Source organism: Muntiacus reevesi, chromosome 2 (genome assembly GCF_963930625.1).
Source record: "Muntiacus reevesi chromosome 2, mMunRee1.1, whole genome shotgun sequence".
In the NCBI taxonomy this organism is placed as follows: domain Eukaryota; kingdom Metazoa; phylum Chordata; class Mammalia; order Artiodactyla; family Cervidae; genus Muntiacus; species Muntiacus reevesi.
In genome coordinates this window covers 27,751,995-27,776,212 of record NC_089250.1, presented here as the reverse complement: position 1 = coordinate 27,776,212, position 24,218 = coordinate 27,751,995, and the positions used below count along the sequence as shown (strand labels likewise).

At 45.3% G+C, this 24,218-nt stretch overlaps 2 protein-coding genes across 10 annotated transcripts in view; one reads left to right on the top strand and one right to left on the bottom strand.

Moving 5' to 3' along the window:
• FRMD4A (FERM domain containing 4A) overlaps positions 1-7,125 on the top strand; it is a 360,038-nt gene extending 352,913 nt beyond the window's left edge. For 3 of the 4 annotated variants that reach the window (XM_065921130.1, XM_065921128.1, XM_065921131.1), the window contains exon 23: positions 3,815-7,125. In XM_065921130.1, the coding sequence (XP_065777202.1) occupies positions 3,815-3,917 (103 nt within the window). In that variant the 3' untranslated portion in view covers positions 3,918-7,125. The other variant, XM_065921129.1, reaches the window with a different exon arrangement.
• A 9,886-nt stretch (positions 7,126-17,011) lies between these two features.
• PRPF18 (pre-mRNA processing factor 18) overlaps positions 17,012-24,218 on the bottom strand; it is a 94,075-nt gene continuing 86,868 nt past the window's right edge. For all 6 annotated transcript variants that reach the window (XM_065921145.1, XM_065921144.1, XM_065921142.1 and 3 more), the window contains one exon: positions 17,012-17,442. In XM_065921145.1, the coding sequence (XP_065777217.1) occupies positions 17,362-17,442 (81 nt within the window). In that variant the 3' untranslated portion in view covers positions 17,012-17,361. The remainder of the gene's footprint in view (positions 17,443-24,218) is intronic.

Here is a 24,218-nt window from a genome sequence, read left to right as displayed (position 1 = left end):
ACTAAGAATTAGCACCATGTTGACCCCACAAGTGTCATCAGGACACAACTGCTCCTACGACAATACCGCTCCCTTCCCCTGCTGCACTCAGGGAATGCTCTGGATCTGTGCTCCTCATGCTCCTCACACCCTCAAGATCTTACAAGCTACTTTAAAAAGTGGGAACATCAGAACTTCCCTAGAGGTCCAGTGGTTAAGAATCCACCTTCCAAAGCAGGAGATGCGGATCTGATCCCTAGTCAGGGAACTAAGATCCCACATGCTACGGGGCAATTAAGCCTGTGCACCACAACTAGAGCGCCCACGCCCTGCCACAAAGATCCCATGTGCCGCAAGTAAGACTCAAACGCAGTCAAAATAAATAAGTATTTTTTAAAAGTGGGGGGAAAAAAAATTTAGGTGACTGGGATCCCATTTGTGGAGTTTTTCCTAGAGCAGAGAAAATCCTCGACAGCCTCAGGGCCAAACTGAGGGCCAGGACTCGGGTCTGACAGTCTGCCTCTCACAGGATACTTCCTTTTCCTGGTGGACGGCCAGTGCCCCGTATGTCAAGACCTCCAACCAGGGCTTCCTCATTACACTCAATTTTCTTGCAGGTGGCCAGTGACCTTGTGCCCCTTCTGGGCCATGACCACGTTTTCCTACCTGGGAGCCTGGGCTCTGGAGATGCTTGTCTCTCATCAGGTGCTCGACCCATGCCCTCCAATTTTTGTTTTAATTTTGCTCTCAGGAAAACTACATGTTTAAATGTAAACCAAGTGCACGCTAATTCAGAAACTAATAAAGTACTCACCAGAAGGACAATCTGTCTTTGTCCAAATCTGGAATAAAGCTGGAGAGAACTCAAAACAGGAATCTTGGACTGTGAAGTTCTCTTGGGATCCCAAGGCTGTCACCGCTGTTTTAAAAAAAAAAAAAAAAATTCAACGAAGTAAAAAAAATCTTGTTGGCTTCATTCATTTAAGCTGCAACCCAATTCCTTGTGGAATTAGAAACAGTCCTGTCTTACAAACCTAGTCTCTACAAGAACAGAAATGCAGTTCTAGAAGTCATTCAAAGTAACCCCTCTTCATCTCAAAAGGGGGGAGGTGCGGACATTGTATAAGACCTGGATTTAGGAAAGGAAAGTCCTTCTTGGAGGAACTCCCGTTCTTTCCCGGTGCCTTTGAGAGGGGGATGTTCCACCTGGTCTCCTCCAGGAACTCTAACCCAGGCCAGCTCTTAGAAACTTCAGGGAGGTAATACTTATCAGAAGGGAAAAAAGAGAAGCAAGGGTATGGGGAGCTTAGGTGAATGAAAAACCTTAAATGTCTTCTCCACAACTGAGCAGCTAACCTTAATTTATTCCAGCTTCCAGAAACATGACTTCGACCCAACTGTTCTTTTATAAGGGCTTCCCAGGTGGTGCTAGTGGTAAGGAACCCACCTGCAACACAGAAGATGTAAGAGACATGGGTTCGATCCCTGGGTCAGGAAGATCCCCTGGAGGGGAGGGCGCGGTAACTGACTTAGCATGTATGCATGTTCTTTTAAACTAGAGGGTTTTTCATGATAGCACCTGCCTCGGGGCTGAGGCCAAACAAGGAGCTTGCTGGTTCTCTTTTCATCTCTGCCTTTCCTTCCTGCCCCTGGTGGTCACCTCCTCAGGAGGAAGTGAACAGCCTTGTACTGAGAAAGCCACTTGTCCACACTCAGTCACTTGCCCATCTCTGACCAGTGACTGGGGTTAGAGGCCTCCACTGGTCCCCCTGGGCCACTTGGCTACCCTCAGTGAGGGTGGGGGGACACGCTGGTGGCGAACACCACCAGGTCAACACAGAGAGAGAAAGAGAGATTGCCCCCCCTGTAAACAGCGTATGTCCACGTGGGGTCCAACCACCTTCTGCCACGGAAAGTCTCTCAGTCCCTCAGGCACAACAGGAAGGTCAGTTGTGTCAGGAGGAGAGTGTACAGGGTGGGTGTGATGGAGTCAGCCACTTATCACCTGAAGACAGTGATGATGGCCATGGCCACTTACAGAATTGAGGACCTTGATGTCACTTTGCTTCTGAGGCCACCTTTCAGCATATTAACCCCAGCATACATTTCAGGGGATCCAGGCACAGGACTCTCTTTAAAGGCTACAGTATGCTCCCAGAGCCTTGGGTCTTGCCACATTGATGGGTTTTTTTAAAAAGCCAGATGAGAAACCTTCACAAAATCCAGAATGCCTTCATCTCCTTGTTCCTATAAAAATGACAACAAATCAAACAGAAAAATGGTGATAACGGCTTATTCTCAGTCATAAACTGGGACACGACGTTGTGTGTAAGACGCTCTTAAACCCACTGTTGTCTGCATCTCCTCCTGCCCCAGCACTGGTCATGGAAAGGGTCAGCAGCAGGCAAGGGGACAGATCCCCTTCTGACATTTATTCTGTTTCCAGACAGGTGTTTCTACCCCCAGCAGCATGCGCTCTGGGAGGTCAAACTCAAAATTCCAGCCTGAACAGCACCCAGACCTACTAACCGAGACGCAGCGACCAGTGTCACTCACAGGAATGTTACTCAGAACCGAAGGCTGAGGTTAGAGGCCTGCAGGTTTGGAATCAGCACAAGTGAACTCTCTGGAGTTCCTAGGAGTAGAAGTTCAGCACAGACGAAGAGCACACGAGGTGGCCCAGGCCATGCTGCCCACGGCTGCTTCCGCACGAGGCGCGGAGGTCAGCCGTCCCCACGTCGGGGCCTGCGGGCAGGACAGGGAGAGGAAGGCAGGAACCCTCTCCTCAGGGGGCATGGCTGCTTTTTTGAACCAGCCTCTGGGAGCCTCCTGGGCAAATTCAGGCCTATATTCACTGAGATGAGGTGTGATCTTCATCTTGCCCTGGAAGAGCTAGCTCAGGATGAATGCAGACGGACTGTTTTTCCAAGGAATGATGCCGAGTAATGACTCTGGGCTTTGACATAGCCCTGTGATGGCCTCTTGGTACATAACAACTACAGCTGATCCTGAACACCACAGGCATGAACTGCACAGGTCCACTTATACTCAGATTCTATTTTTTCCAGTAAATACACCGTCAGCCAGCCCTCCATATCTGCTGAGGAGGAACTGCAGATATGAAGGGCCCACCGTCCTTACATCAGGGACTGAAGCAGCCTTGGACTTTGGCATCCAGGGGGCTCCTGGACCCAGTCTCCTCCACATACCCACAGATGACTGTACCTCCACCCAACCTACATCATGACACACACCTGAAAATCTTTAAAGTCCTTTCTATACACTTTCCTATATATTTTCAATACTTTTTTGATCATCACACAATACATGTTATCAAGTAAACAGCATTTAAGACTCCATTCAAAAATATCACTTCAGTTTCACTACAGGGAAACCTGCCACTTAGAATGTGCTTCCAGGACAGAATAAAAATCTAGTAAACTTAGTTATGTCTGGGGTCTGAGGGAGGATGAACCAAGCAACTATTGTGAGAAGAAAAGAACCCTAAGGACTCCAGCCAGAGGGGTTCTAGGCCTTGGCTGCCCGGAGAGTCAGCTGGGGGCTTTGAAAGCTCCTGACACACGAGCACACCCCAGACCATTAAGCTAGCGGGCCCAGCAGGAGTGTTTGGAAGGTTCCCGGGTGACTCCCACATGCACCTGGGCGTGAGGACTGCTGCTCCCTCTCCCTCCACAGATGGTCAAGGATGTTTGCAGTCCCCGAGGGTCTGCTGTACACAGCACTGTCCCAGGCCCTGTGAACATGTCCTTCTGAATGCAGGCTGCAAAGTGTCATTCCCCGCTAATGGTCTTCTCTCCTCCTTGGGTCCCTGCAGGAGCTACGGTGACAGCTGTTTCCTGGACTCTTCCCTCTGTCCAGAACTAGCTGATGTCCAGTGGTACGGGCAGGAAAAAGCCAAGCCCGGGACCCTTGTATGAGCCCGCCGGCCTCCACCTGACCGCCTCGCCGCCATTCTGAGATCACCTCACTGCCTCTCATTTGCCTTACCCAGACGCACTGTCTCCCTGCACCAGCTTCAGCCCTCAGCACTTTTTTTCTCCCGTCTCCGCAACCCCTCACCCTCAAAAAACCTGACTGAGGAGACATTCTGGAAGGTTCCGGTCCCACTGTGTGTCCCCTGGCTCCCTTGCCCAGAGAGCCAGGCACCAGTCCTCAATGGCATCTTGGTGCCCCCCACCCCTCCATGACAGCCCCCAGGCCAGGAACCGGCAGGGAAGCTGGTTGGCATGGATTCCTGTGGACCAGTGGCACTGAAGAGACCAGGGAAGGGACTTAGTACAGGGTGATCCAGAAAGACTAGGGAAGCGGAGGCCCACCCGCCACCTGAAGGCCATCCACGCATGTTGTGAAGAGGCTGCCTCGGGGAATATTCAGCTGAAATATTTCCTAGGAGGAGTGGCTGTTGGGGGAGGGGGAGAATGGAAACAGGAAGCTGAACACGTCAGAGATGCATCCAAGGATCACAATCAGTTCTATGCTGCCAAAGATTTTAAAAAACACACACACACAAAATAAGAGGGCCCAAGAGGAAGACATTCCTTCTGCAATGAAATCTCTTAAATCCTCAACTGCGACCACATCCCACACGTGGAAGTCGACCATCTGTGACGTGTCCCCCTCTGTAACCCTTCCCTGGACATTCACCTCCCTCTCCCGAGAGCCTGAAAACTCACCCAAGGTGATGGGCAAGTCGGACAGCCCCAGCTAGCATTGCTGACTTGGATCTCCACGAGCCTGGACGTGAAGGAGAACAGCCTCATGGCAGGCAACAGAGAGTCCGCTCGGCCCTGGCCTGCATGGGGGTTCAGTCCGAGACAGAGCTGCTTTCCTCTGGGGATCTGTAGGAAGCGTAAGGTGATGGTTGCCAAAAGTGGTTCTCTCTCATTAAAACAACCAGTAAAAGCGTATCCTATTTTTTCGCACAAGGTGTTTCATTTGATTTTTTACGGGAAGCCAAGGGGAAAAAAGCACATTACAATCCATTAAAGTATTTACTGTCACGGCCCATTTTCTGTTTGTTAGCACTTGTGTGACAAAGAGCTCAGATCCGACGTCTCTCAGCACCCGGTGACCAATGTGTCACTTCTTCCAAGAACCCAACTACACCCTTAGATAGGAAGACTGTACTCACGTGTCTACCAGCTGGCAGGCAGAGCAGGGTTGAAAAAATATAGCAGCTCCCAGAGGGCCCGGATGCCTGTGACACCATCAGCTACCTTGATGTATCGCGTTGGTCTGCAGGTCCCAAAAAAGGAAGAGAGAAAACAGGTGTGTGGGAGCTGCCCGTTTACATGTGTGTTGAGCTATGCTCAATACACAACTGGAAAGCCATCTGTTTCTTCAAAGGCCTCAAAATACTTTTCTAATACTAACAAGTGAACACTCTGAGTTGGCTTGTTTCAAATGGCACAAACACGGTCTCCACAGAGATGGGACGCTGTGCTTACCTGGCGCAAGTAGGGGGGAGGTGCGGGGGGGATTAATTTTTTTCTCACTTATAATGACTCTTCTATTGGAAAGGCAGTGGACAGCCAGATAGGAGCTGGGTTGGCTGTAGATTTGTGGGTAAGCAGAACTGAAGCTAGCTTTAGCATAAAAAGAAAAGTTTTTTTTTTTTTTTAATGTATATGTAATCCAAGAATAACAATAGACTCTACCAGACCAGGAGGGTAGGCATGGATACTTACCAGTGGTTAAAAAGCAACAGCCACGGTGTTTCCCCCACTGCAGGGTGTTTCTTCCGCTGCAGCTCAGAAAGCACTGTGTGTGGGACTCCTCTGGGGCGTGGAGCAGGATGGAGCCAGTTGGGACGGTTCAGGGCCTGGCTCCCTGGCTGTGTTGGTGATACTAGCTTGCAGAAGGGAGTAATATTCACAGAACACTGGGGGTAGACCCTGCAGGGTAAATAAAATTGATGATAATGTTATTAAAGGATTCTGGGGATTGACATGGGGGGAGGGGTGTTGCTCTTACTTTACAGTCAAGAGTTAACAAACAGCAAGTTTTTTCCCTTCCCATTTGGAAACAAGTCTATATGAGGCCAGATTCTTTCTCCCCAAAGAAGATGCACAAATCATCAAACTGAACTCTCAGAGTTAAAAGTCAAAAGGGAACTAGAGGAGGTGACAAGCTTATTATGGCTACAGGGCATACAACATGGACAGTAGTTTGAAATCAAGTTGGAAGTCAGCTCAATCAAGTTTTTAGCCCAGTTGGGTTACAAGGAATGACAGACAAAAATTCTATCTCAACACGGGGGTTTGGGATTCAGGAGACAGAAAGGAGTGGAGGTGGGGGCGGGGGGTGGAATTACAGTTCAGACAAACATCCTGATAGTCTGGTAGCAAAGACGGAGATTAAGTAAAACAGGTTTTACTGTTGAGCTGCATTCATGTTCCTACAAGATGTACATAAGGTGTTGGTCCTGTGAGACTGACATGATTAATGATCAGTGTGGTGGGAAGTGATATAGTTATTGTACACAAGCACTGGCAAGCTCTTTATATTTCCCTATTTCTTTAAAGCATCTTAATGAAATACGAAACCCTGGTCTGATATAAAGTCCCTATTGGATTCCTTGGATACGTGTAAGAAACTGCCTGTTTAGCCAGAAGGCTGGTGAAAACACCTACATCAGACTTTGTTGTGAGACAGGTGGGTTTTTTAATTTTCTTATATGCAGGTGAGTGTTGAAACTGTTCAAATTCCACTTTGTTTTCATTCAGTATTAGTTTAGTTCTTCATAGAGCAAACCCCATCCAGGTGCTATCAGATGACCAGTTACTGCTTAATTAACTAGGTGTAAAGTTTTACATATACATTCATGTCAATAGTTTATTACAAGTTGTGTAAAATGGACTCTAGTTTAATAATGGGGAGGAAAGGATTAGGTTGCTCCTGAAACTGACTTGTAGAGCATGTAAGATGATTTTACTGGATTCTGTTCAACTGTAATCAATGACAAAGATGTATGTTGTAGACAAAGTTGCAGAATTAAAAAGAAATCTGCTTTTAATTTATTCTTTTTGTATTAAGAATTTGTATAGTACCTTTACATTTTGCAAAACAGTGTTGTCAACACTTATTAAAGCATTTTCAAAATGAAAAGATCCCAGCTGCCTCTTGGAGATTCTGTTTGTGTCTAATTGATCAATGCCTACGCACGCTTCGGGGAGCTTTAATTCGGTTGCCTGTGTCCTCATCGGGCTCCTTTTTTTGACAGGCCAACTGAGGAGACGGGCAGGCAGCTCAGACTTTCCTACCAGTGCTGTTCATCTTACCACAGCTCAGACTCCATCCCCCACCTTCCAAATCCTGTCACCAAAGCAACAGCCCGCTGGGCCCGCAGGCACAAAGCCCTGCCCTGAGGGACGCAGCCTTTGCTGCCATGGCACCCCGGCCCCCTAAGCCACACCGCACCTCCTCGCTAGCACAGGACTAGAAATCTGACAGGCAAGAGCACCCCAGGACGGAGAGCCCGGCTGAAGCATCTGCCGCCAGTGCGGGCTAACACTCCCAAAAAGGGAAACAAGCCACTGGGAACGGACTCAAAGCATGTCTGGAGGCGAGCCCATCAGGACAGCGTCTTACACCGAAGCCTGTCTGTCCTTGGCAAAGCTACCAGGGCCTCCTCTCAAAAGATAATCAACACTGACTTCAAACAAATAGGATCTTCTGTTAATAAGTCTTTTACATGTAAACATGTCACTGCTCAGGAAATAAATCTACTGTCTCCTATTAAGCTCTATCACCTGAAAGCAACCAACCAACAACAGGAAGATGGAACTTTCCCATTTCTCACACACACACACACACACTCTCTCTCTCTCTCTCTCTCTCTCTCTCTCTCTCTCTTTCCCCCCCCCTTACGTTGTGACAAGGCAAGTTCAAAAAGAACTTTCCCGTTACACACACACACTCCCCTTACGTTGTGACAAGGCAATTTCAAAAAGTCATTATTTTGGTTACTAGAGAACACAAAGTAAATAGCTGGTTCCTGTAGAAAGCATTAACAATAGCCAGGTCTTACTCCCAAAATACCAGTTCAAACAAGCTCAGACATGAAATTCCTCTAAAAAGAGGAATATCAGAGAAGCCCTGATGGGGGTCAGCCAGCAGGCAGTGGCCACAGCAGAAGTCAGCCTCTCACTGCATGTTCTGCAGTGGTCCCAGGTCCTCTGCATCTAACGGAAGAGGGTAAATGAGCCCAGGGGATAGGAGGTAAGCAAGAGTGTCAGCGGGATCCCTCCAGGATCTGTCGTTCAAGAGGCTGCCTGGTAAGACAGTAGAGACAAGCTGACCGGACAGAGGCACGACCTCTCTGCCTTGCACAGAGCCCCACTCCCGGCACAGTCAGTGTCTGTCCAGGTGAGCCGAAGGGCCTGCACTGCAATTCAGGAGGATGAACCTGCACTTCAGCAGGTTAGCTGATAAGGCTCACACATGTGCAGTTGTACCAAAATCTCTTTTTTCATCAGAAACCCACTTAACTCTCCATAAATCTTTATCCCCATAAACAAGTAGTTTCCTTTTTTCACCCATTCATCCTATTTTCCATCAAAGCCTTTCTAATAATGCTTCCCTTCCTCCCACTCTACCAAAACCCCTCAAGGTCAAGGATGACTCCCTACATGGCCAGATGCAAGGGTTAATTCTCTGTTCACGTGTTAGGTGACTCACCAGCAGCATTGGGCATGGCTGACCCCTCTTGCTTCCTTCATGGAAAGACTCTTGTCACTTGAATCCAGGACAGGACATCCTCTGGTTTTTCCTCCTCATCACGGTCAGGGCTCCTCCTGCCCAGCTCCTTGATGTTTACTCCGTCTCCCCGAGGTCTACGCACTAGAGTGTCCCAGATCAAGCTTTACCGTGCAGTCACTTCCCGTAGTTCTCATCATGTCCATGGTTTAAAATGTCATCTGTGTGCCAAGGACATCTGTACTACTCGCTGGACCTCCTCTCTGAACCTTGTATATCCTGCAGCCCACTAAACAGCTCCACACGAATGTCTAATGTGCTAACACGTCTGGAAGTGAATTTCTGAGCTGCCCTCCAAATCCACTCCATCACTGACCTCGCTCAGTTGAGTTAGAGGCACCTCCAGTCTCCCAGCACTCAGGCCCAAATCCTTGGACTCACCCATGAGGACCTCCTGTCCTTGTAGCATCTGCAGCCAACCAAGTGGATGTGAAATCCCTGCCCTTGTTCTCTTGAGGGTGGAGGGAGAGAGATAATAAATTATATAACACATTAGAAGGCTGGAAGAAAGTAATGTTGGTCAGTGGAAGATTCAGCCTATGACAGGTGGGGATACACCTTTCCTCCAAGTAAGGTACGGAAGCTGGTGAGTGTGGAGGCAGTGGCAGACCTTAGGCCTGTGTCCGTGTTCCACCTGCTGTGAGGGAAACTAGGGGAGGCCACCTTCCAGGTGACAAGGGAAGGACGGAGGATCGGGAAGCAGCAGTCATGGGGGAGAACAGCCCTGAGAGGAGAGGAGGCAGGGCACGAGCACCCGCGGACTCTGGACACGGGATGGGACTCCCCTCCAGCGGCACCGCGGGGGGCGGGGGCCGACGGGATGAGCCAGGCCCAGGTGGTGTGGGGCCATGCGACCGGAGGACAACAGGCGGAGAGAGAAGACGGCCCTGGTGAGAAACTGGAGTGATGATGATGGACTCCAGATGGATTACAGAGAAGAGCAAAGCCAGGAAGATGCCGAGGAAGCAGAAGGAAGCAGAGGAACGAATGGAGAGAAGGTGTTGGAGAGACTGAGGCAGAGCAGAGAGGGAGTTAGAGGGAGGGCACGAGGACAGGACTTCACGGCCAGGCAGGAGGGAAAACGCCAGTTTCCCCGCATCTGGGTTCTCCACGCTTGGGGTGAGCCCCACAATCTGGGAGTGAAGTCCACATGTGCAGGAGGGAAGCACCCTGAGCTGCAGGCTGGGGGAAGGGGACCCGCCACACCTCCCCTCAAGCAGGAACCACGAATCTGGCTGCCTGTTCAATCCAGGGGCCGAGCACGTCAATTATTTTAACAGAAAGGGTGTAATGGAAAGGACTGTTAACCAGAGGGTGAAGAGGTGACAGGAAAGAGGGGACCTGAGGTTATCAGAGAGACGAGAACCACAGGAAGAGCCACTGGTCTCAGGGCTGGAAACAGAGACTAGGGACTCTGGAGAAAGAGGTTTGAGGAGCTGGGAACCAAACCTCTGAGGCCTGGACGCTGCTCAGGTGGTTCGGGTGCCTCGGGAACTTGGCGGGACCCCACAGAGCCAGGATCCAAATGTCTGAGGAGAAGCACTGGCTGATGCTGCTGTGACGGTTCTACAAAAGCCTGGAAAACCTGAGAGGGGGGACCACCGCCTCCAGGAACGCCGAGTGTCACCATGGGCTGCAGGCCCGTGGCTGGGCCACACCACGGGGGACAGGTAGTGAACACGGAGGAACAGGGCCTCCCTCCCTCCTCAGGGCTCCTGTCTCCCACATGGCCCATGATCGGTAGAACCCAACACAAAGCCAGTCGCAGAGGAGAAACGTGGTCTGCAGAGCCTCATCCCAAAGCAGGGTGTGGCAAGTGCCAGGGAGAGGCTGTCAGTCAAAAAGCAATTTTCTATAAAGGATAAAACCATACATACCTTTTTGGCTCAAGCTTGTGTAATTTCAGTTACTGCTCTAGAAGGAATGGTGGTAGTTAGCAAGTCAAAGCATACCAAGACACTTTCTCCCTGAATGACAGAATCACAAGTGTACGTTTTCTCAGGTATCTTTCACACCCACAGAGGTATCCGGAGTTTATTCCTCTCAAAGTCACTCCTAAGCCTAGTGGAGATTTGGGAGTAACTCAGAGAGGAGCAAGTGCTCAATGCCTCTGTCCCACAGAGTGACACGAATCTCTACCACAGGTTGACCTCTGTCTGCTCTACAACCTGGCTGTCTATGGACTTCCATTAACACTCACTGGATTCGGGTTTCCTGCAGCTGAAACAACCTGGCGCCAATATCCAGAGAGCTCATTCAGGTGAATGCTGATATACTTAACATGCTTATGAGAATGTGGCAAAAATGAAAACCAAGTCTTAATGAAATGGCAATCTAATAGAATTACAAAGTTTAACAATAATACAAAAACACATTATTTTTCTCCTCTCAAATCCCATACACAGGCACTGCGCTATGCAAAAATTATATAATTTAGGATTCACATGATTTTTTATAAAATCTATCTGGCAAAGATAGCTGACAAAGGTTATGTCAGTATCTGAGCTAGTGATAAGATTATTTCCCCTACGCATAGAAATGGAGAAGGGAATGGCAACCCACTGCAGTACTCTTGCCTGGTGAATCCCATGGACAGAGGAGCCTGGAGGGCTACAGTCCACGGGGTCACACGGAGTCGGACATGACTGAGCGACTAACACTATGCATAGAAGACCTAACATAAAGTCAAGCCACAGAGCAGAAGTGCTTATAACGTGCACTGAACATAGGGCTCGGCCAATATAGAAGGACCTATGTTAAGTCGGTAAGAAAAAGGCCAGGAATTCAGTAGAAAAAAGTGACAAAAGTAAAATCTTGAACAGAAACTTCACAAAAGTTAAAATCCAAATGGCCATGGAGTACCTATGAAAAATGCTCCACTTAATTTTCCTCAGCAAAACACAAACTAAAACCACAACACAGCACCATGTTAAACCGTCAGAAGAGCCGAAGTGGAGACGGCCGAGGACATTCCAGGAGGGGCCTGGACCCCTCAAGTCTCGCAGGTGGCACTGTGGACTGGCACGCGCCCTTCGGAAAACTCTGTGGCACTACCTTCTGAGTACACACATACCCAAACATTTCTCAACTTCATATACACCCTGGAAAAATTTATAATTCACAAAAAATACATGTACAGCATTCATACCCAAAGTGGAGACAACTCAAACGTCTATCAAATGTAGAATGGGACAGAGAAATGAGAATCAAATCACAATGAGGGACTTCCCTGGTGGGCCAGTGGCTAAGAAGCCGCAGGAGGTCTGGGTTCAAAACCCTGTCAGGGAACTAGATCCCACCTGCTGCAACTAAGAAGATCGAAGATCCTCCCTGCCACGGCTAAGACCTGGTGCAGTCAAATAAACAAATAACAACAACAAGCAAACTAACTCACATGGGGAATGACTGCTAATGGGTCCTGGGTTTCTTTCGGGGTGATGAAATGTTCTCCATTTACATGTGCTGCTGACTGCACAATTCTGAATATTCTAAAGACTACTGTACCTGTTGAGTGGGTGAATCTTACAGTACATACATCCAATATCAAGAAAGATGTTTTTCTAAATGATGACAGCAGAAATCAAGGCCATGGCTTTGTCCTGACAAGGCATGAAGAGATTTTTGGGGCACTAATAACATTATCTTCCCTGACTTGGATGATAAGTTACTTTGAGATAGTTTCACTCTGAAAAAGTTGTATGATATGGTATCTTTCTGATGTGTGCACTTTGCTGTATATGTTACAATTGAATAAAACTTTACAATTAAGGAAATGTAATCTAGCTGCGAGTCTTGGGAAATAATCTTCGAAGAGCTAAACAAACCCTCAACAGGTAACTGATTAACAATACTAGACTCCTGCTATCTCTCTCTGCCTCAACCCTAACTCATAGTTTAAACAATCTCATATCTTATAATATCTTTGTTTATTCTTGCTTTACACAATGTATAGCCAGCCCAAGGTAGTCATCTATTCTTACCTTCAGTTTTCTTACATGAGGCCTATCCTGGAGGTTCTCTCTATGCACAAGTCACCTCATTTGAAACCTAAGAATTATTGCTTCAAAAATATTTAACTGAAATACTCAAGGTTTTATAATATGCCAAACTCCACATAAACCTGGAGAGCTAAGTGTTCTCTATTAAAAAAATAAATAAATAGAAGAAATACAGAGTCCTTTTGCCCTAAATTCATTCACCAGGTCACTTCCTTCTGTAACTCTGATAATTCTTTTTAATCTGTGGTTTTCAAACTGCTGGTCACAACACATTAATGAGTTGTAGGCCACTTTAGAGTCACACCTGCATATTTTTAAAAGAAACACAACAGGAAAGAAAAAATAAGAACGAACCGCTCACGGCATGGTCAGGGAATACACACGGTGATAACTGTTACGGCTGATTGTTGAGCTATGGCCAAAGCATGTCAAAGCCACAACTTTAATCCTCCCGCTTTATGAGACGGCAAAACCGAAATCAGGCTCAGAGGACAACACTAATGGCTCGTGATGTATCCTAAGTCTCAAGGGAAGAGCAAGTTGGAGAGTAAAGGCAATTTGGTTTGGGCAAGCTGTCAACACTGGGAGTTTAGAGGGCAAGGAGAGCTGGGTGTGCGGATGACTTCTGACTGTCACGGCAGGAAGCTTGCTGAATGCCTCGGTGATCACCAGTGACACTCAAAAAGCAGCTCAAACCTTAGCTGCCCTCCGTGGTCAGAGTATGTGTTCATCTTGAAAGCTGGGAGAAAGCTGACAATGATTTCAAAGCGGGTGCTTAAGGACAGAGAGGAGAGACTAAACAAAAGGAAGTGGCCTACTTAAACAAGAGTAACCATTACCATCAACACAAGGATTAGTCTGGGCGAGTTTATAAGAGTTTGTGGAAAAAGGAGTAAATAATCAATGCTTTCAAAATAAACTGTTTTGGTAAATGTAAAAAAATATATATATACACATACATATGTGTGTGTTTGTGTGTGTATTTTAAATGAATATGTTTCCAAAATCCTAAAAGGGATCAGTTCACACCACAGTGACAACTGCCAACCACATTGCATTCCCTCCAGTTAGTCCAAGCCACCAGAACTTATTTTTAAATTTCAAAAGATTTTAAGGTTACTGTTAACCATTCCAGGACAAACTAGTGCGCAGTCAGAATTCAGCCCATCCAACCGCTGAGTCTGATGAAAACCAGTTGCCATAACTGTTCCCACAGCGACCCTCTGGAACTGGGGCTGGCTCCTCACGCTCTCGACAGCTGAAAAGTCTTAGAAAAACCTGCCGAGAGAAAGTGCTTTCAGTTCAAGCCTCCCAGTACACTCCATACCATACATTTCTAGGGGATAAAGTTAAGGGACTTCATGGGCAAGGATGGGGAGGAAGGAGGCATGATCCACAAGGTTACGCTCTTGCAGATATTCAAAGGGTACAGCCACATCTCAACCGAAGCTCCCGTTTCACCGAATCTGCCCCATTTAGCTCTACTACCTTTCTAGGTCCAGAAGTAATAAAGGGGTTACTATAGGGCTGAAAAGGAGCTAGTAATAGGATCCACAAGTTCAAACCTACCAAACTCTTTCAAATAACTGGATTTCTGTAGAATTTGTTGTTGTTGTTTAGTTGCTAAGTCATGTCCGATTCTTTTGCAATCCCGTGGATTAGAGCCTGCCAGGCTCCTCTGTCCATGGGATTTTCCAGGCAAGAATGCTGGAGTATGTTGCCATTTCCTTCTTCAGGGGATCTTCCTGACCCAAGGATAGAACCCAAGTCTCCTGCATTGCAGGCAGATTCTTTACTGCTAAGCCACTACCATATTTACTGTGGTCAAATCCCAGGACAATCTAAAGTGCTAAAAGGGGCCAGGAGATCATCAGAAGGAAAAACTTAACATTCAGAAGTTGTACTGCTTATCAACCCTATTTTCTATTCCTCCAAATTCTTTTCAGAGACGCAGTGCATCCTAAATGCTCGTACTAGCAACAACCACCTTCCCAGCTCCGGTCTGTTGGGACCTTCCCCTTCTTCCTACAAGATTCGGGCTGCCCCCCTCTCCTCTCTATGTGTCAATTGTTTCTAGCCTCAGGTTTCTTTTCCTAGTTTTTCCCCAAGCGCTGAAGTCACAGTCATGACCTCCAGACTGCCACAGCCCTGCACTGCACTGCACTGCTGAAAAACACTGCTGTCTTTGCAGTTGGTAAGAACACTCCTAAGAAACACAGGATTTACTTTTGAGGGAAAACCAGTGTTTTATTAGATTTGAATCCAGAAAGACACAACTCCTTTGGAAAGGAGTCTGGGGAGGCAGGGAGGAAGAGAGAGAATATACTTATTTCAGGATGTGACTGATTTTAAACGATAGGCCTTTATTGTTTTAGAAACAGCTAAAAATTAGAAACATGTAGCATCTGCTGCACTATAATTTTCATGATTTGGAGAATGAGAGGTCATTTTTTACTAAACCCCCATGACAGGTGCAGTCCTCTGAAGACCTTTAACTTCTGGGAAATAGACAACTTCTCTACGAGGAATCTACACCTTTCAACCTGTCTCCCTCTACCCAAGCCCCAAAATGACTAACATTCACAGCATCACAGAATACCTTACACATTTTTTTTTTCCTCAAACCATCTACCCATGCTGATCAGTTCTAGAAGGTACTGGTGTCACATGATGCAGTTTCTTCTCTGTGTGCAATATTAACTAACAGCAAATGGGAAGACAACACAAAATAAGCTGATTACCATAGTGCGGCCTGCCTATGAATTAAAAAAAAGTGATCTGTGGAGTACTCATTCAACAATATTTATAAACAAGTTCTATACAAGACTATATAACTGAAGTCTACATTGTTGTCACATCTTATGAAAGTCTGTCTCTTATTGCTCTAGTAAGCTTCCTTCAGTTCTAATTAATTTAATAAGAAATGGTTTTCTAAAGTGGGGTGAAGGGCAAGGAACACTGATTCAATTCAGGACAGCAGGCCTCAGCCACCATCGAGCAAATAACCAGCGGACACAATCAGCCCAGTGTAGCCACAGACCCCACAAGTGGCCAAAACTGGCTTTCAGGGCTTTCCAAGAAGGACCAGAATAAGTAATTGAATCCACCTGCACTCACTTAGCTGACTCCAGGCCCCACATTCTGGGTTCTTCTAAACTCAGAAATGGCTGAAAGTTTGAGCAGCTATAGAGTGTGGATACAGTAAGTGCTTAATAAATACTTCCACTAACTAGTACTGCTGACACTGCCACCAGCAGCATGGCTGTCATCATGAGGTGAGCACACACCGTCCTGACCAGTGGTTCAGGAAAGCTACTTTGTCTTCACTCTGCCAACAACAAGAAGGACACAATTGTTATGTACATAGTTATTTGCCAGGTAGCGTGCTATACATTTTATTTTACTTAAAACAGTGATGCTATGAGGCATGGACAATGACTACCACCATCTGCAGACAAGGAAGCTGAAGTTTAGAGAGATGAAGTGCCTTGCTCGTGGGTGTACAGACATACACATGCCTATGTTGCTGAAATCTGAGGTGAGGCAGTTTTGATGTCAGAGCCCCTCTCCTACCAGGAGCCGCCAGCACCACTCCATCTGGTCAAGTACCATTCTATTTACCCACCTGCCTCTATTCACTGAGTCCTCTCAACTTCTAAAGCACAGTGATTCATTACAGTTATCTGGGTGTGACACTGTGCAAGAGTCAAAAGAAGTCCTCGCTTGAGTGAAATCAGACCAAGCCCTGCAGCTTGGGCAGTGACAAGAGTCCAGCACCTTTCTCTTGGCCAGCGGGATGGAGCAGGGCCAGTCATCCACCACGGTCTCGGGAGGACGACATTAGCAGGCAGTCCTATTCTAGGAAGAGCCAGCAGCAGCCCTGACAATCCATTTCCTCATCTTGAAACGATGCCTGGGGTTACTGAATTTGAACTTCTGTTGGTTTAACATACCATCTTTGTTTTCCAAACTTCTATATCCTGTTAATTCTGTTCTGAAGAGATGACCGATACTATAGCTTTAAATGTATAGCTTTAAAGGATAAAAGCTTTAAAATGCAAGATAGATAGATAACAGTAAAAACATTTACATTCAAATATATTGCAAGGTGGCAAAAGTCAAACAACATTCAAGGACGATCAAGTTTCATTAAATGGTTCCATATTTTTGTTGAAAAATATAAAAATATTTCTCTATAAACACAACATAAAAGGCAATGTGAAAATTACTATATTTTACAGAAATCATTAAGCCCATCCTCAAATGTTCCTCTTTAATCCTCTCAGTGCAACTTTTAGGTCTAAAGGGGAAAAGTTATTTTAAACCGTGTCCTGTGACTGTTTTAAATTTACACATTTAAATTATTGGAGAAAGTCTTTAGTACTTAATTTTTTGACTACTTAAAAGTAAGACACAAAAATCACTCTGCAGTCAGATGTGACATGAGAGCCAACACAGGTTCTTAAAACCAAGAGCTGCATTAGGCAGAACTCAGAGACCGGAAGCTCCTTTTTTCTTCTTCCCTCATTGCAACTGGTGGTAATTCCAGAAGTCCGTGCCAGGCTTCCTTAAGCTTCTCTTGATATTTACACACCGCACACAGATCTCATAGTGCATTGTACTCCACACATTTTGATGGATCTGTAGGAAAGTGCTTCTGGCAAATGGTCATTAACCTCTTCAGTCCCTAAGAAAACAAAAAAAAAATAGTGGTTGGCTATCATATGATTAATTTTTTTAAGTTTTTGTTTAATTTTTTATTTCTGGCTGCCCTAGGTCTTCACTGTTGTGCAGAGGCTTTCTCTAGTTGTGGCGAGTGGGGGCTGTTCCCCAGTGGCGGTGCAGACTTCTCGCTGTGGCGGCCTTTCCGGGGGCACAAAGGCTCCACGGCGTGTGAGCTGCAGCAGCCGTGGCCCCCGGCTCGGGGACACGGGCTCAGCATTGTGCTGCACAGGCCTAGTTGCTCCGAGGCATGTGGAGTCTTCCTGACCCAGGGATTGAACCCGTATCTCCTGCATTGGCAGGCAGATTCTTTACCACTGAGCCATCAGGGAAGCCCTCAAACAACTCGTAAGCTAAGTGAAATCACCAAAAACAGAACAAACAACAAAGAAAAAAAGCCTGCCAATCTCTGCAGTCCCAGAGGAAGCAGATAACACAAATATAAATTACTTCTATGAAGTGAGTTATAATCTAAGAGATTAAGCATCAGAGAAACAAGATTTTTCAAACATCTTACTTAAAGTCTATTGTGGGTTCAAAAATTGTCCATATTATGCTGTCTAAGGACTGGGAGTATGGAGGGAGGCTATCTTTCAGCTCATTTCCAAGAAGGAAGACGTGCTGGCAAAGACAGACCAGGGAATTTGCTTTGCTCCTGGCTTTTTATTGTTGTATCCTGTACCCTAATAGGGTATTTGCTTAAGGATAAAGACCCTTCTGGCTTTAGATCAGCTTTTCCTACTGTGAATTCTAATCATGTGGATGCAGAATTGGATCCATGAAATCCATGAAAATGTCTGCGATATCGTTAATCTAGGATCCTAAGTTTTCTTGAAGGAACAGGTGAGAAGAGAGGCGAAGCCAGGAAAGGGAACACTCTGATGAAATACTAAACAGCTTCAGTCCACAGCAAAACACAGCAAGAGTTATTATGAACCAATAAAGGCAAACTGACAGTAAGACAAGTGGGGGTCATTTTCCTGACACCGCAGGATTAGAATTTTAAGCGTTTATGTCTTTACAGAAGATAACTGTGATGCTTAGATACACTCACTAAACTGATTCTCTGATTTAAAAATAAATATTAAAAGAGTCTCCATCATAAAGTTACCATGGAATGTTTGCAAATAAGGACTGCTAGCACCCAGCACAGATTTTCAAAGGGGCATAATCTCACGATAACCTATGAATATTTTCCAAATGGAAAGAAATCTTTTCAATTAGATCTCTCACGATTTTAGTTTCAAGTTGCTTAAAGATGCTTAAACCAGTAAGATAAGCAGCTGCTTAGCTTAGCTTACTGCAAATAGCTTAAAATCAGTAGTATTCTTAAATATAGTTTTTACTTATGTAAAAATAATATTTATTTAATAAATCTTTATTCAGGACCTACTATATGCAAAGCAATGTTCTAGACTGTGGGAATACAGCAAAGAATAAGAGAAAAATCCCCATTCTCATTGAGAATGTAATCTAATAAAGGAAGATGAGAAAAGGTGTAAGACAGGCAAGAAACAAAATGACTGTAAATGTCTAATGTGTTGAATGATGGTAAGCGCCACGGAGAAGATCAGGCAGGCAAGAGGTGTGCCTGGTGTGAGAAGTGACCAGAAGGACTCTGGCTTTCCCTGAAAGCAAGAGCCAATGAAACACTCTGAGCAAGAGAGCATCACAGTCTGGTTTGTATTTTAACTGCATCTCTCTGGGTGCTGTACAGAAACTGAACAAGAGGGGCAAGGAAAGGAGCTCAGAGCAGAGACACTGCAACCATCCAGAGAAGAGAGGCTGGTGGTTGGAACCAGGTGGGGGCAGTGGAGATGGTGAAGGGATCAGATTCCAGATGTAATTTGAACATGGAACCATCACGGTTTGCTGATGTGGGCTGAGGATAAAAGCCAAGGAGAATGCCATGTTTTGTGTGCATGTTATTATATATACATATTTTTTAATCACATAGTTCTTGTATCAAATAATAGTAGTCCCCTGCCTCATCTTTTCCAATCCCTAATTCCTGCATCGCAAAGGCAAACACTTCAAATCTCTGAAGTGTTTCTTTTGGTATTTACTGCTGTATTTCTAAACACTACATTGATAGTGCCTGATTTTTTTCTAGTTTTTATTTTTTTCTCTATCAGTACTACCAAAGTTGAAAATTTAATTTTCTTACACCTGCACATTGGCCTCACACACCTTTATCTCGCCATTCCTTCCACAAATCACAATTTTCAGTGAACACATATTCAGGATATACTTCATAATGTCTACACAAATACTGTCCAAAACAGAGTCAATATCCTTTTTCTTGGGTATTTTCCCCTAACTTTTTGCTTTTCTGTGTAACTATCAGTTCCTTCTCCAACAGTGAGACCACTCCCAACATGACCAAGGACAACAGATCGTCTGGGCCCACTCTCTGCTGCAGTCTAGATCAGCTGCATTCCAGACCTCCTTGTACTGCTACGATCCTGGAGCATCCCTTCATGTTCCATCTGGGAATTCCTTCTGCCCTGCTCGTGTGCTGGATCTTATTTCCTGGATCTTTTGTATTTGTTTCCCTTGTTTTGGTGGAGCACATCCTCCAAGTAGACCCAACATAACATAGTGGAGGTGTTAAGACTCCCCAAGTTCAAATCCCAATCCCACCACCTACTGGTTGTGGGACCTTGGGAACTTACTTCTCCATACCTCAGTTTCCCAACTTGTAAAGCACAGAAATCATAGTATCACACTCGTATTACATTTGTGAGAGAAGAGAGAATACGTATGCTAAATTGCTACAAGGACCACATAGTAATAAACAGCATGTAAGTGTCAGCTATGATTATAACTTCAGAGAATGTGACACAAAACGTGACACAGAGAATGTGACACAAACTGGGCCAGATTCTTGCCACCACCTGTCTAAAAGCATCTTAAGCCTCTATCACACTTGATTGACAGTTTATACAGGAACAGAATTCAGAGCTGGGAGACTGTTTTCCTTCACCATCACAAAGTCATGACTCCACTGACTTCTTGCTTCCAGTACTGGAAGGAGAAGTATGGGGGCATTTTAATTCCTGAGCCTTCGTAAGCAACCTGTTTTTCTCCAGAAGCACTGGATATCTCGTCTTTATCTTTGGCCCTCCAATATTTCATTATATTGAGCCTCAATATAAGACTCTTCCTGCTCATCTGTCATGCATTCGGTGAGCTCTTCTTTCCATTCTAGAAATGCATGTCCTTCAGTTCTGGGAAGTTTTTTGCGTTAATTCTTTATTTCCTATCCTCCGATTTCTCTGTTCTCCTTTCCCTAGAATTTGAATAGCTGCACACCTTATAGGTTGACTCTTTCGTTCTCTTATTTTCTAAACTTCTGAGAGTTCTTCATCTTCCCTTTTCTCTAATTTTTAAAATTTCTGCTGTAATGTTTAACTTCTGAGAGCTCAATCTGATTCTGACTCTTTTTGTAGCTACTATTCTTATCTCATGGTTACAACTTTATCTAAGAATACTAGCTAAATTTTTAATTGAAGGGTTTTTTTCCTTTCCCCTATACTATAATTCCGTTACTCTCAACTCCATCCTTACCATGTGTTTTGGTCTTGGTCTTTCATATTGGAAACTTCCCCAAACACCTGATGATCCTAAATGAACATGCATATTTATGAGTAAAGCAATAAGGAGCTAAAGGAAACTCACTGAAAGGGCAGGGCTTGTCAGTGGAACTTCATTTTAGGACAATATGGCAGTAAGCCAGTTTTTTCAGTGTTGGAATGCTAAATGTTAGTAACTGTACATCTTTTCTCTTGGGTCAGTTGAGAGAAGAAATCTTCCATTCCTGAATTGGCAGTAAAAGCCCAGCTACCAGCATCAGAGGAACCAAAGGAGAAGAGGAAACAGAGGTCCCATTTGTCACACACACTCTCACCTGAATTGTCTCTTCTGAGTGAATAGGGAATCTCACCTTGCCTGAGGGTAGACTCCCTCAGCAGTTTGTGTTCTCCGAGAGGGGAGACAGGAATGGGGGCCCACCTGCACAGGGAGAAGGAACCTCTGGACAACTTATCCTAATTTCAACCACTCCTTCATTTTCAGCCCCATCCCACAGTCTGGCCTTTTATAAGTGCCTAAACGTCCCATGTCCTGAGCCTTTCTAGATTCTACAGATTCCTCATTAGTGACTCTCTAATGACTTTCTCCCCACACAATATTAACTGAATTTTTTTTAAATCAGTATTGTTTCCAGGAAAATATTCTGCATTTTAAGAAGTCTGATGAACTGTACATTTAATCTGGTACACTTAAGATAGTACACTTAACTGTACACTTAAGATGATAAAGCTGAGACATTACTTTGCCAACAAAGGTCCACCTTGTCAAGGCTATGGTTTTTCCAGTAGTCATGTATGGATGTGAGAGCTGGACTGTAAAGAAAGCTGAGCACTGAAGAATTGATGCTTTTGAACTGTGGTGTTGGAGAAGTCTCTTGAGTGTCCCTTGGACTGCAAGGAGATCCAACCAGTCCATCCTAAAGGAAATCAGTCCTGAATATTCACTGGAAGGACTGTTGTTGAAGCTGAAACTCCAATACTTTAGCCACCTAAATGCGAAGAGCTGACTCACTGGAAAAGACCCTGATGCTGGGAAAGACTGAAGGTGGGAGAAGGGGACGACAGAGGATGAGATGGTTGGATGGCATCACTGACTCAATGGACATGAGTCTGAGTAAACTCCAGGAGTTGGTGACGGACAGGGAGGCCTGGCGTGCTGCAATCCATGTGGTCGCAAAGAGTCAGACATGACTAAGGGACTAAACTGAACATGGCCCCGCCCATCAGAGGAAGACACAGATTTCCCCACAGTCAGTCCCTCCCATGAGGAAGCTTCCACAAGCCTCTTATCCTTATCCATCAGAGGGCAGACAGAATGGAAACTACAATTACAGAAAACCGATCACTTGGATCACCAGCTTGTCTCACTCAAGAAGCTACAAGCCATGCCATGTAGGGCCACCCAAGACAGCAGTCATGGTGGACAGTTCTTACTAAACAAGGTCTACCAGACAAGGGAATGGCAAACGACTTCAATATTCTTGCCTTGAGAACCTCATGAACAGTATGAAAAGGCAAAAAGATATGACACTGAAAGATGAACTCCCCAGGTTGGTAGGTGCCCAATATGCTACTAGGGCAGAGTGGAGAAATAGCTCCAGAAAGAATGAAGAGACACCCTCTTCCAACAACAGAAGAGACGAATCTACACATGGACATCACCAGATGGTCAATACTGAAATCAGAATGATTATATTCTTCGCAGCTGAGGATGGTGAAGCTCTACAGAGTCAGCAAAAATAATACCGGGAGCCAACTGTGGCTCAGATCATGAACTCCTTATTGCAAAACTCAGAAATAAATTGAAGAAAGCAGGGCAAACCACTAGACCATTCAGTTATGACCTAAATCAAATCCCTAATGATTATACAGTGGTAGTGAGAGATGAGAGATAGATTCAAGGGATTAGATCTGATAAACAGAGTGCCTAAAGAACTATGGACGGAGGTTTAACACTATACAGAAGGCAGTGATCAAAACCATCCCCAAGAAGTGAGCAAGTGACTGAAAGTTGCTCAGTCATGTCTGACTCTGCAACACCATGGACTGTGTATTCTTGCCACCTCTTCTTAATATCTTCTGCTTCTGTTAGGTCCATACCATTTCTGCGCTTTATTGAGCCCATCTTTGCATGAAATGTTCCCTCGGTATCTCTAATCTTCTTGAAGAGATCTCTAGTCTTTCCCATTCTGTTGTTTTCTTCTATTTCTTTGCATTGATCTCTGAGGAAGGCTTTCTTATCTCTCCTTGCTATCCTTTGGAACTCTGCATTCAGATGCTTGTATCTTTCCTTTCCTCCTTTGCTTTTCACTTCTCTTCTTTTCACAGCTATTTGTAAGGCCTCCTCAGACAGCCATTTTGCCTTTTTGCATTTCTTTTTCTTGGGGATGGTCTTGATCCCTGTCTCCTGTACAATGTCACGAGCCTCTGTCCATAGTTCATCAGGCACTCTATCAGATCTAGTCCCTTAAATCTATTTCTCACTTCCACACTATAATCATAAGGGATTTGATTTAGGTCATACCTGAATGGTCTAGTGGTTTTCCCTACTTTCTTCAATTTAAGTCTGAATTTGGCAGTGAAGAGTTCATGATCTGAGCCATAGTCAGCTCCCGGTCTTGTTTTTGCTGACTGTATAGAGCTTCTCCATCTTTGGCTGCAAAGAATATAACCAATCTGATTTCAGTGTTGGCTATCTGGTGATGTCTATGTATAGAGTCTTCTCTTGTGTTGTTGGAAGAGGGTGTTTGCTATGACCAGTGCATTCTGTTGGCAAAACTCTATTAGCCTTTGCCCTGCTTCATTCTGTACTCCAAGGCCAAATTTGCCTGTTACTCCAGGGGTTTCTTGAGTTCCTACTTCCGTATTCCAGTCCCCTATAATGAAAAGGACATCTTTTTGGGTGTTAGTTCTAGAAGGTCTTATAGGTCTTCATAGAACCATTCAAGTTCAGCTTCTTCAGCATTACTGGTCAGGGCATAGACTTGGATTACCGTGATACTAAATGGTTTGCCTTGGAAACAAACAGAGATCATTCTGTCATTTTTGAGACTGCACCCAAGTACTGCATTTTGGACTCTCTTGTTGACTATGATGGCTATTCTATTTCTTCTAAGGGATTCCTGCCCACAGTAGTAGATATAATGGT